Here is a 13,730-nt window from a genome sequence, read left to right on the forward strand (position 1 = left end):
ATAAAACCTTGATATAGACCGATAATAAGAAAAATACAGGCCAGTCTGCTGAGTAGGCTAAAGTTCTGATGATGAAAGTGTCGTGTCTGAAAAAAGGAAACACTCACTAGTGTCTCTCCATCCTGTCAGCTGCTGCAAATTACAGAAACACACAGGGGTTTTATCAGCATAAGTGTCAGGGGTCAGTTCATGCGGAAACTGAACACTTTATTTTTTTGTGCATTTGGTGGTTCATGGGTCTATGCATCTAGGCTTAAAGGTTTAGTGGAATTTGATCTTTCAAACCCCAAATTGTCTAAGCTACAGCTTGATTAGACAGTTTTAGTGTTTCTGGCGAAAGCATATAGCAAGTTGACCCACAAAAAGAGAAATGTGAATTTGTCATGAATAACTTTGATATCTACAGTACAATAGAAAAAGAATGACTTTTGGTTTTGTATTTTCAAAGATAAAATGGAAATGATCGTCCTCATTAGTCATTTCACAAATTGTTAGTCCAGCCCAAACTGAGTCCGTAGCGCTGGCAAAGATTATTAAACACAAAGAATAGCTAGGCAAAAGCCAAAATCACCTGAGCTGAAGACCCATGAGAAAATGCACAAGCTGAACATGCGCCTCTCACATGCACCATCCACTCTGCCAGAGAGGAGCGGCCCTCTACTGGAGAGGAGGGGCTTTAACCAACGAGGACCAGTCTAATGTGAGAGCACAATAAAGAGGAAAATCACCTCACCACCCGATGGCGCCATACAGACAGCATCCACATTTCCTATCTCATCTATTTTCTTTGGCGCTCAATCAGTCAATCCCCGTTTTACTTCTATAGGACAATAGCTGTGTATATGGTTTCAAAACGTTTTACTTTGCTTGCTAAACCAAAGAAATTACGGAACAATGGCGAACAGGCTGTAAAAGAATGTAGTCTAAAGCAGTCTTAAAGGGACAGGAGCTTTCAATACACAGTAAGGCATGTCATAAAGGCGATACCGCTTTAAAAATCAGCATGACAGTTCCTGTAGTGAAAATGTGCGTTTCTTTTCGGGGTTTGTAGGTTCTCGCAGTCCGCTACCGACCTTTGCTTCTCCTCCCCGGGGCGGGTAGGCAGATCCGATCTCCCTTGTGCCAATTGGCTGTTTTCATCGCCTCAGTTTGCCGCTGCTTCCACTGCACACGTCCACCACCTCTCCGTGCACTTATGTGGCCTGAGCGTGCGCGCTGCTACTGGAGCCCAAAGTCCCCAGTCCGAGACACTTTCTCTTATCGAAATGTTTGAAGATTAACGAGCTTGGCAGCACCGTGCACAGACCGGACCAGACCACAGGCCAGAGGCCAGAACAGGGCACACTACGGCGGCTGGACATTGTTGGTGGTGCATCAGATCGTCGGGTGGACAGAGCCATGGCAGAGAAGAGGATCTCACGGTGGTACTTCGGAGGGCTGGCTTCTTGTGGAGCCGCATGTTGCACGCACCCGCTGGATCTAATCAAGGTAAAATCCAGTAGTGGATGGTATGAATACAGCTGTGGCTCAGTGGCTGCTGCTCGAGTCATCGTGTTATAGTGTCAGTAACACAGAGGTGAACTCAGAGCCACAGGCCACTGGAGCAGGCCACATTTCAATGAAAAGTCAGGGGACAGGACAGGTCTTGTAGAAACATGCATGCGCAATTAATCCCTCAACAGTCTATAGCCTACCCTGCCATAATTTGTTGTAGGTCTTAATGGCTATTAGAATGCTCAATACGGTGCATGCTGTGACTTGTTCATCATAGCCTGCAGTAGACTGCACAGTGACATTTTGGATGCCTTGATCAAGTTTAACTCAGCTGCACATGATTTAAATAACCGTAAAGTCCAGTAAGTCACGTGCATCGTATGGACCGGCTAAGTTAGGTTAATAACAAGCTTGTGGTTGCCTCAGCCTGCCAACCAAACTAAAGCAGAAGTACTGTTGTATTCATTATTAAAGTGTGTTATTGTCTCATAGAACACCTTAATATAAAAAGCACTTGGATCACAAATCACCCCTCCAATACTGGCGTTCAGAATTGCTGCATCATTGTTACTTGACAGATACTGTTTTGTATACTGTCCAAATTAGTAGCTTCAATGTCAGACAACTTTCAGGCGGTACCACCTCCCAGTGAGTCATACAAAAACAAATATGCTTTGAATTAGACCATGCTTTCAGTTTGTTATTTAAATGTCTGTGGTTTAGCAAATTGACATTAAAATGTGCCAGTCAGTAACTTGAAAGCACGTGTGTTGTCTTTTATCCAGTATTTGTGAGTGGTGAGTCTCCAGTATCTCAGCTTTAAGAGAGTCCAGCTTAAAGGATTTGCCCTTCCAATTACCTTGTTAACTGTTTAGGTCACTGTGTCAATACAGTGGCTCTAAACATGCTGTATTTCTGTATAGTTGCATCCAAAAAAGACCTATTTACACTGAACTGAAATTCAGTTACATTTTTCTGACAAACCTATAATTATACAATGAGCTAACCAGTGGCTTCATTTTAGTCAGCTATAATCATTGAGACCTATCCATATTCTCATGGGAAACAGAAGCAATGTAATTGTCTATACTGAAAACCAGTATTAGTGTGTGTTAAAATGTTTCATAAATAACATGCAACAAATAAGTACTTAAAGTGATATTTCTGTAATTAATTGTTTTTATTTTACAGTCCATTCACTTTCTCTGCTATAGTTAAACATCAGACACTTTAACAGTCATGTTTTAGCAAATTATCTTCATTGATGTAGTTCAAATTTCTATTTTCTAAATGTATTTAAAAGACTCACACTGTAACATCATCTGATTTTAGCATCAAGATATTATTGCTTTGGTTTGAAGGTCACATTATGGCATTAAAGATATCTATTTTGCATTTATTTGATAACAAGCGATTTATTGTTCATAAATATCTTGAAAAACATGCATGGACAGATCTGTTATTTGGCTGAAGAGAACTCAATTGTTGCTAGCAACAAGTGCCATAATTAATGCTTTCACTGCGATCTTAGGGCCTAGATTTAGGTCAGAGCCAAATAAAGCACAATGATTTTCAATTACACATCCACAACAAATGTTGTTTGTCAATAATGAGTGTTGTGTAACTTGTAAATTTGACATTGCCTGTAATGTTTTTGCAGGTGCACCTGCAGACCCAACAGGAGGTGAAGAAAAGGATGTTGGGGATGGCCGTCCATGTGGTCAGAAATGATGGTGTACTGGCGCTGTACAATGGGCTCTCTGCTTCTCTTTGCAGACAGGTATAGAAATATCTTTAAATATCTATGCTGTCTATTTAACTTATTACAAATGGGTTTGAGTAAAATAAAAAGTGACCTTATTTGACCTTTTATCAAAACACCGGAAGCTTTTAGTTTACAAGAATGACAGTGATATAATGAGTGCATGTTTAGATGGCAACAAAGGCACAATTGAAATCGCCTTGTAATCTCTTACTAACTAACTGGAGTAAAAGTCCAACATTCTTTCAAGGCCATATCTGATTTGAGAGTTTGTCTGTGGGCTCCCTCTAGTGGTTGAAAGTGTAACAATTTTTAAAATATTTGCTCAGATGTCATACTCACTGACCAGATTCGCCATCTATGAGACAGTTCGGGACGTGATGGGCAATACAAATAAAGGCCCCATGCCATTTTACCAGAAGGTCCTGCTAGGGGCTTTTGGAGGTGGGAACTCGCAAATGTTACATCATCATAATACAGGAATTTTTACTTGTATGTTACCTTTTAATACTCAAAAACATGACTTTATCAACAGGTTTTACTGGTGGCTTTATAGGCACTCCTTCAGATATGGTGAATGTCAGGTAATGATCAATAAGGTTAAACAGCTTGTGTGTTCACCATGTAATGCATATTTAACATATATATGCACCTTGTGTCTAGGATGCAGAATGACATGAAACTAGCTCCAGAACTGAGGAGAAAGTGAGTTTTTAAAGCACATTTTAATAAGAAATGTAAAAAATCTCACATGAGTGAATTTGAAACTTGAAAATATATTTTTTATTATGGTGTCCCATTCCCATTTGTCCCCATTTTCCCATATGAATCAATAAAGTTTATCTAAATCTAAATTTAAGGAATTTTCACTTGACCAGGTATTTTAGTATTTTTCGTGTCCTCAACCACTCCCTTTCCTTTGTTCTTTTAAGTTATAAACACGCCATTGATGGTCTTGTGAGAGTCTTCAGAGAGGGTAAGAGTGTACACAGCAAAAATCAATTCAGAATTTCTTAATTCTGGTTATGCATCACTTTAATTTACAGAGGGATTAAAAAAACTGTTTTCCGGAGCCACAATGGCATCCAGTCGAGGAGCTATGGTCACTGTGGGACAGGTGAGTTACACAGAAAATTCTATCACCGACAAGAGAAACTTCAACTTAATACGGTATATTTTGCATTATGTCTCAAATCCAACAACTCTTACTGCCAGTCAAAAGCGTATATATATGGGGAGGATTTTATCTGGAAGGGCATCTGATGTAAAACCTATATAGAATTATGCTATTTACATTTTAAAGTTGTGTATTATACAAATCATTAACTTGCTCATAACCAACTTTAAGCTTTTTATTTAGTTTAGTTGTAATGTGGTTTATTATTTCCCATAGTCAAAACATTTTCTATATATGTATAATCTTAAACTAATTTACGTACACACCATACTAAGGCCTGGCTGTAGAGCTTTTAATGGCTGTGTGTGCTTTAGTCACTCTGAATCTAAATACATTTTAGGCTGTTCCACTTGAAATGTGATAAATCATGCATGAAAGAATTATGCTCCTGCCTGACACATTTTACATAGTTAACATCTGAAGAAGGAAAAAGCATATTTAAAGCTTTGTAGTAGTAGTCTTGTCTGACCAAAATTAGAGATGTACATTCACAATTTAAGAGCAAGGAGAGTTTGCATTTTTTTATGAATTTTGCACAAGTATTTTCTCAGCTTTCAGTAGTTTTCAATTCAGTCTTGTTTGCTTTGTTTAGCTAGCGTGTTATGACCAGGCTAAACAGCTGGTTCTGGGCACTGGACTGATGGGAGACAACATCCTCACGCATTTCCTCTCCAGTTTCATTGCTGTGAGTATGAACCCAGGGGAGCAACTCTTTACATTATTATCATGAAAGTTTAGTCCCGGTGCAGTCCTGGTTTATTCTTGGATTATTCCTGGGTTATCATGGTCATGGTTATGGTCGTATTTACTCCGAATTTTATCCTGATTTAGTCCTGATTTAATTTCTTTTTAAAACACTTTTTAAACCATAGTGTATTCTGGAGTTGTCTTATTTTTTCAGTCTTGATTTAAATAGGTATATTTCTTGGTCCTGGATCAGAGCTCTAGTCTGGTCTTGGTCTATGCCCACCATGTAACTCCTGTTCATTTGCAGGGTGGCTGTGCTACCTTCTTGTGTCAACCTTTAGACGTAGTGAAGACGAGGCTCATGAACTCAAAGGGAGAGTACACGGTGAGTTAATTTTTTAATTATACAACACTTTTTTTGAATGGAATGATTGCAATTAAATGAAAATAATGTTGTTTTTCAGGGAGTAATTCATTGCTTACGAGAAACTGCTAAGCTGGGTCCTTTGGCATTTTATAAGGTTAGGTTTTGAACTTGTGGTTGTTTGTTTGTCTTTATGTGTTTAGATGCAGCCATTGGTTATCCTTTGAATAGTTGTAGGTTAGCAGTATTTTTGTTGTGAAATAATACTTTCGTGTACAATTTACTGGTCCATGTCAAGTATAAGTGTACCGGCTTATGATGTTTGAGATTTAGTAACTGCTTCTACTATTATTATTCAGTTTTATGTTGCACCATATCACCAAAGCAAATTCCTAGATGTGAATTTTGCTTTCTTACAGTGGCCCTAAAACTTTATCTGATTCTGTAATATTAATAAATTATTAATAGTGAATGTTTTGCTTTGTAGTTTGGAACTGCTAGTTTATCTCATTTAGTGCTTTCTGCTTGCCTGTCTGTAGGATGGGTTTAATAATGTTTGTTATATTTATGTGGTAAAGTAATTCTTATAGTATGGGTGTTTTGTCCTAGGGTCTTGTTCCTGCCGGGATCCGTCTGATTCCTCACACAGTGCTCACCTTCATCTTCCTGGAGCAACTAAAGAACCACTTTGGCATTCGGATCATTTCCTAAAGAAACGGCATCCATCTAACATCGCATTAGACACAGGGATAGAAAGATATGTACTTACCTCCTTCTTCTCTACCTCTAACTCACTACTAATGCAAAAAATGTGAGATTATTAACTAAGATCAGTTTTTAAAATGTAAATAATCAAATGCCTTGCTTGACATGAGACAAAATGAGACATGAGATATGTTTAGTTAAATCTTTGTAGAGGTCCAGTTAAATTTCATACTTCAAAGCATATTTGCAGATAGGATCGTACCACATTATAAAAAGTATTAGACTATTAATAATTGTTTTTAGTGATTTACAAAATGACTGCTGATGTTTAGTTATTTACTATATCCAAGGTATGAATGAAATGAAAAGTTAAAAATGACAAATTTAGAGCATAATATTTTTCTCTTAACAGAATTGTATTTAATGTCCAGATATTAGTTTAATAAAATGTTACTATATGATTGAACACCATAAAAATATTGAGATTCATTTAGATTTGAATGCTACACTTGCCAACAAGTAAATTGACATAAATTTAAAGTATGTTGCAGTCTTAATTGAGAAATATAAGAATCCATTATTATTATTAATAATATTATTCAATTTCAATTAAATTGATATTGATATGGATATTGTTTCCCAATTACAATGAATACTGTGATATTGTTTAAATAACATTTTTATGTTCTTTTTTCCATTGATGTTATGCAATTTACAATGGACCTAAAGCCTTCTCTGATAGTGTATTGGGCCTTACTCTTAGAACAAAAACAAGCCATTATTTATGAATACTGAGTCATCATTTCCATCAAAGTGTTCATATTTCTTACTGTTGCCCAAATGGACTAGAAATTGACTACGCTTAAAATGTATGTTAAAACCATTTATGGAAAAGGACCAAACCAAAATGCTGAATGTATAATGCCTTATAGACTACAAAACGGTACATTCTCCACATCTCTGTATTTGTGTCTAGGGAATACATGTCTGAATGCAATGATGTTTAGCTCAACGAGGCACTTTAATGAAATCCTGAACCTTAAATTGAGAACGCGAGTTAAAACCAGGAGTTATAATGAAAAATGTGAACAATACACTGGAGGGCAAGGGTTTAACAGGCTTAATTTTTAATGTTACATGAGCACATTTTTAGGCTCATGACTTTTTTTAGTCTTGTATACCCTGATCCTTGTGCATTTGCAATATTTTCTTTTTGTTGCTTTTTCAATTTTGTCCAAAAGAGGGCGGTGTTGTAACAATCTCCTGTCTAGAGATAGCGTAAATCTCTCTTGTCATCTCAGTCTGACTTGTTTGTCATTGTCCAACCTGTTGTTGTTTTTTTTCTGTTTATAATTCATTAATTAATTTTAATTAAACTACTAATGCAAAAAGAGTTTTTACAATTACAGTTGTGTTTTTTTCTTACTATAAACTTTTCTTATATACATCATACTTTTACAGACTATTTAGACAGTAGTAATTCCCATAGAAACAGATTATACACATTTATTATTATTGTGATAAATTCATAGTTAATTGAATAGTATTTTGGGGTATGTTATCTCTCTGGCTCCACAGGGAGCACAAGTAACAATCGAGTTTATTTGATCAATGCCTTCAGTCATGTACACATTTATGAGTTGCCAGTTTAACCTGTCAACAACAGTGTGATGCTCTCTTATCATTTGTACATGACAGGCACAGATCATCAAACTGAACATGACTGCCCCCCTGTGATGGTCTCAGAAGAAGTGAGTCTCAGGTTTGTGTAAAGGAAAAGGCTCCCCTGACTCTGTTGATGGTCCATATTCTCCAATTCCTGAATTTCCAATATCTGACCATTTTGAAAGGGAAGCTTGTGTCATGCACTGGGCAAAAATAGTTGGAACAGTAGCGCATAAGTACAAACTATGGATTTCGGAGCTGTTGAAATCTGTAAGTGAGCAATGTATGGGGCGGCAGTAGCTCAGTTGGTAGAACATTCGCCCACTGATCTGAAGGTTGGCGGTTCGAATCCAGCTCTCTCTACATAAACATCTCAGGTTGAGCGGTCAGATCCACTGACCCACAGGTTGGCTGGTGTGATTCCAGCTCCCACAGATGAATGCTGTTGTTGTGTCCTTGGGCAAGACACTTGCCCACAGTGTCTGCGTACACTGGTGTATGAATGTGCATGTGAATGGGTGAGTGGTTCCTTGTTGTAAAGTGCTTTGAGCACCTTGAAGGTGGAAAAAGCGCTATAGATTTACCATGTAAATATAAGTAATGTAAGGTCAAGATTCACCTGATGGGGAGAGAGCAAGACCCAGGAGTGATCAGCTGACTACAATGGACACAATACAGCTGGAGCTTTCAATGAAGATGCCTTTTGCACTCATGACATGCTCATGCAAAGAACGACTGGAGTGTGGCTGCTGAACATAATGATGGCTCTTACAACAATCACTGAGGTTATGGTGCGTCGGGCGTCTGCTGATACAAGACCTAATGAAGGCTGCATTCGTTTTAATTTCGTAATTAGCAGTTTGGTTAGTCGCACTGCACAAGGGGCATATGGAAAATGTAGATTAAGACTATTGTTTAAAATAACAACTTGAGCAATCAAAATTAATGTGTGACAAAATATGAATTACTTCTGAATGAAAATGTATTTCATCAATTAAGTTATAGCTGTTTTTTTCAACACCCAATTTTAACCATTTTCCTTTGTCCTTCTAATTCTTACCTGCAATGAAAAGTGGCCAAAAATGTGAGGTCATGACTTCAAAACACTATTATGGATTAACTAAAAAAAAAAGACCTACAAAAACTAGTCTAAAAGTTACTTCCTCTACTTTGTCTCTGTAACACAATCAAAACACAATCAGAAAACTCTGGGAACTGTTAACAAGACAAGTGATATTTCAAGAAATGTTTCATTAAACCTTATCCATCTTTATTCAGAAACATTACCCCTCAAACTGTCTGGTTGAACATGTTGAGTTACAATCTCGATTGAAAAATGCATCTAATAAATGCAGATATTACAACACTTTTGACTCAGGCAAGAGATTTGAGCTTGTATGTAAGATTAATGTGTCCCTGAACGCTACATGAGGTTAGATGGGACAGTCTATTGCCCATTCAGCAGGAGAATAGCATTTCCATGTGAATTCATAAAGGTAGAGAGCCCTGCATTTGGAGGCAGAGGCAGACTCCACAATTATATTAAATACTAGAATTTCATGGCCCAATCTCAAGTGTTTTGTGTTTGATTAAATAATTGCCTTATTTCCTGCTTTTGTTCTATTAGTATATTTTTTCCAAGGAAGAGGCACAGACAAATTACTTGAGACATGAGCAAGGAATATTTAACTGAGAGAAAAATATATAGGTATTTTTTGCAATGTTTACATAATTGTAGACTTGTTGACTAGTCACCAGTAACTTTAATAGATACTAACTTTATAAACAAATTGTACCAGATATTGCAGCAACAGAACAGGTAAAAAAGACACAAGCATTATGTGGGTATGTGCATTTTATGTTTCGTGTTTTGTCTAAATAGTTTCTAAATCCAGGTACCCAATTATCCAGTTCTGTAATATAAGTCTATGGCTGCACAGTGGGGCTGCACAGGTTTGTATTGTGAATGTGTGGGCAGAGTCATTACAGGACATTATGGGGAAATAAATAAACGCCATTGGTGCTTTATGACCCTCCCTGTTGACCTCCCTCTCCCCCTCTCTCTTCTGCTCTCACCAAACACAGTGGTGCTCTGAGGATGGATGTTCTATAGGCTGTGTAATTAGCCGCCTCCATCATGATGAGGAGTGACAGGGGCAGGAACCACGTACAGGTGCCAGGATTAACGCTCAATTTAAATTCTATTTATTTACAAATTCCACTGCCCAGTTCCACAGTTTGATAAACTTGCTCAGTATTTATGTCAATGTATGTTGAAAAATCATCCCAAATTTGAAAAAGTATTAACACTGAAATTGCCTACAGAAAACTACTCTCACAGTGTGGCCTGTCACTAACCCATAACTGTCATGATACTTGAACTTGATTAAATAAATTTATCATTGTATTTATATAACGCCTTTCAAGATACCCAAAGTGCTTTACAGTTCATTATCACTTCTTTTCTGGGATCCAGAATACATAATTCTTCAATACTTTACAGAGATGTTAGATGTTAGATCTGGTCACTGATAAATCTCTCATTTTCAGATGGGTGTGACTGACACATGGATTAGCCAATCAGCAACAGGCATTGTCCTTCCACGTTTAACCGAGCTTGAGATGCGCCAGAGGACCAGACTGATATCAATCTGTAGAAAAAAATATAGAGATATCTTTTTGTAGTTGCCAGGCAATAAACTTCTACCTTCTATGACTTAAATGAGACTAACACTACAGTACTTCCCTTACTGCTAAAGCTAAAATTATGAAGACTTTTTACGTTTTTCCATAATTATTACAAGTTTTCGTTTGTGTTTAGATCATTGTATGTCAGAAACAGTGCCATATTTTACCTTAAAGTCAGTGATCTCAAGCTCCAGTTTTATGTGAAACTGTTGTCAGGGTGATGCTGCAGCTCTAAAGCAGCACGAGATTCAAAGTTTACGTCAAGAATGAATCATCTTCATTCATGATTCTTTATCCATGCTCCCCTGGTATAGTCAGTGGTGGCTGGTTTATCGTATCTCATCCCCAAAACTAAAGGAGGCCTGGGTCCACCTCTAAGGGTCATAACCAGGAGGGTTCATGTGGAGATGATTAGTTTCTCCTCCTCTGTTGTTCCATTTTGAAAATAAACCTAACTTTATTAGTCATATTGAGTTTAAACCATGAATATGCACATAAAAAGAAAAATGTTGTTGCTATAAATATGCAAAAAATAGATAGATTTTGATTTTCACTGGTAATTTGTGACATTTGTTTTGCCACATGTCGTTACCTACCCAGACTGCTGATTCACATATTTTCTGTGGCAGCCATTTCTGAATGACTCCAGGCTTACTTCATACATAATATAACACTTTCCAGCTGCCTTCAGTTTCAACGTGTTTAATATTTACAGTTTTTTGCCAGAAGCTTTCGTCTGCAAATGTGTCTCTGGAGTCGAGTTATTACTGTGGAGGAAACAACCTGTTGCAGTGTAAAAGTTAATGAGAAGTGTCACTCACAGCCTCAAAATGTGAGTGAGATGAGAACGAGATAGTGTCCAGGCAAATAAATATGATAAGGAGGATTCAGTGGAGGTTACACCACCTGCTTGTCTTACTGTGCCTGAAATATATCACAGTATGGCATTAATAATTCTCCATGGAGACAAGCAGTTGCCACCACCAAAAGGCACATTTATAGGTCATATCTGTGGAGAGGCGAGCCCACTCACAGTAAAAATGTATGTTTTGGTTTTTTTGTTGTTGTTTGTTTTGGTCACTACAACCACCTGTAATTAACCAAATTCTGCACTGCACATTACAGGCAAAGCAATCACATGTCTATGTGACACCCTTCCCCCAGAAAAGTTACATCGTGCATGTTGAGGAACGATCTGGGGAAAACAACAACATCTCCATGGCAACAAGCATGTGAAATAGACCTACTCTCACAAAATTATAATTAAGGCCAAACATAAACAAAACAGGTGTTGTATTTTAGCAATAGTACTGATTATCTTTCAACTGAGCTAAAAATTACTCATATAAGCGAATGTTAACTTTTAAAACATCAGTCTATGCTCAACTTCTAATGTAAGAAAATCTGACTGGTGACACCCGCATCCACTGATAGAAAATCTTGTGGTTACATAAAGCCAAAGGTGCTGACTGTGCTTGAATACATGTGGGTACTGTGTGGTTGCATGGTTCATATCATGTGTAATATGCGGGCGTGTTTTTGCACGTCTTACAGAGATCTGCTTTGCACTGCCCACGATGAGCCTTTGACAGCTCGAGGTCCAAGGTCATATGGATATTGAATTGCATTTTGATACTGACTTGCAGGAGGTGCGTGGGGAAAGGAGGGGAAAAGACAATAACACTAAGATACTGCAACATTCAGCCCCAGATTATATCTTGTGAAGAGAGATTAATAGGTTTTCTAGGGCCATCAGGGGACGCGTGGCTTTAGATCACTGTCTGTCAAATCGCCTGCCGCAGTAAACGCCTTTTCAATCACGACCATGTGATTATGAAAGAAGATTTCTATTAATTTGATAGTTAAGGACTGGCTTCAGTTACCTCTTTTGATCATACAATTTGATCATATAATATGGCATATCTGCAGCGGTGGAAGGTACTGAAGTACAAAAGTAAAAGTACAATACTTCAGTAAAATTTTAGGTATCTGTACTTTTAAGTCCATTTTACAGTGGACATTTTTTACTTTTACTTCACTACATTTGAGAGCATGCATCTGTACTTTCTACTCCACTATATTTTAGATCTGGACTGAAAAGTAAAAAGTACTTTTCTTTATGGCAAAAAAATAAAGACAGAAATGGCAGAAACTTATTTTTAGCACCTTTCATTTGAGTTAACCTCCCAGCTTTAAGCAAACCAAACAGGCCTACACAAAAACTCAAAGACAGCTAGAAAAATTAAGAAATCAGTTGAATCAAGTAAACTATTAAATTACCACATTTGATACTTTAATTGTTTAAAAAAAATCTCTGCAAAATACTTACTTACTTACTTTTTACTCTAAAGTACCTTTTTAAATTGAGACTTTAATATTATGTACATAGATTTAGAGTAATTCACCGACCACTGCAGATGTGTCAATAGTTTTATGTGACCTTGAAATATTTAATGTTCAAATCCAGTATGCCCACTTGAACGTCATGGGTTTCCTAATCATAGCCCAAATCATACTTTTTTGTTGACCCCTTGAGTAGAATCATGAGCTAAAACAATAATGGTATATGTGATACAAACCAAGCAAACATCAGTCTCTGTGGGGTGTACAACTCATGACACCAAATTTCTGAAAACTGCACACAACAAAGCACAGCAAACTATAACAAATGGATTAGGCCATTGATTGCTTTGATTTTTGTGAAATTGCCCAGAATTTAACCGGAAATGATACTCTAAAATAAAACCACACAGGCAAACGCCAACATCACAGTTGGATGATGTTTTTTTAGGACTGTACTTGAAACAGTGTAAATAGGTTTAGTTTTATCTTTGGTAGAACTAAACAAGTACAATCAACTTTTGTAGATAAATACACATAGGCTACGTACATGCATTTGCCTATAAATACATAAAATACAACCTAAATTTGTAAATGTGTAAGGAGTAAACACTCAGATAATGATTCCAAAAGTCTAAACTATTTTACCCAAACACAAATATTTTTGCTTAATGATAAAGTTGTGTAAGTAAAAATCATATAAAAGTTGCCTCTCACTCTTTGGTTTTATTTTGTAAATCCACAACAGGAAGTATATCTGTGCGTCATCTCTAACGTGACAGTGGAGGCGAGTGGAGCGCTTCTGTTTTCAGGCTCTCTCTCAGTCCACTCATTGCACTGAATAGAAA

At 37.1% G+C, this 13,730-nt stretch overlaps 1 protein-coding gene across 2 annotated transcripts; it reads left to right on the forward strand.

The window, feature by feature from the left end:
* Positions 1-796: 796 nt before the first annotated feature.
* Positions 797-7,582, forward strand: slc25a10b (solute carrier family 25 member 10b). Of its 2 annotated transcripts, XM_055158307.1 has the most exons (12): positions 797-962; positions 1,052-1,488; positions 3,155-3,274; positions 3,586-3,700; positions 3,792-3,840; positions 3,920-3,961; positions 4,189-4,232; positions 4,303-4,373; positions 5,026-5,118; positions 5,428-5,505; positions 5,585-5,641; positions 6,094-7,582. In XM_055158307.1, exons 2-12 carry the CDS (start codon positions 1,399-1,401, stop codon positions 6,193-6,195), a joined length of 861 nt encoding a protein of 286 aa, XP_055014282.1. In that variant the 5' UTR covers positions 797-962; positions 1,052-1,398; the 3' UTR covers positions 6,196-7,582. The 2 variants fall into 2 exon arrangements, with proteins under 2 accessions (XP_055014282.1, XP_020787116.1); XM_020931457.2 differs by having other exon boundaries at positions 797-1,488.
* The last annotated feature ends 6,148 nt before the right edge of the window (positions 7,583-13,730 follow it).

The sequence above is a fragment of the Boleophthalmus pectinirostris genome, unplaced genomic scaffold (genome assembly GCF_026225935.1).
Source record: "Boleophthalmus pectinirostris isolate CB_2022bp ecotype Guang Dong unplaced genomic scaffold, ASM2622593v1 HiC_scaffold_22, whole genome shotgun sequence".
NCBI classification, from domain to species: domain Eukaryota; kingdom Metazoa; phylum Chordata; class Actinopteri; order Gobiiformes; family Gobiidae; genus Boleophthalmus; species Boleophthalmus pectinirostris.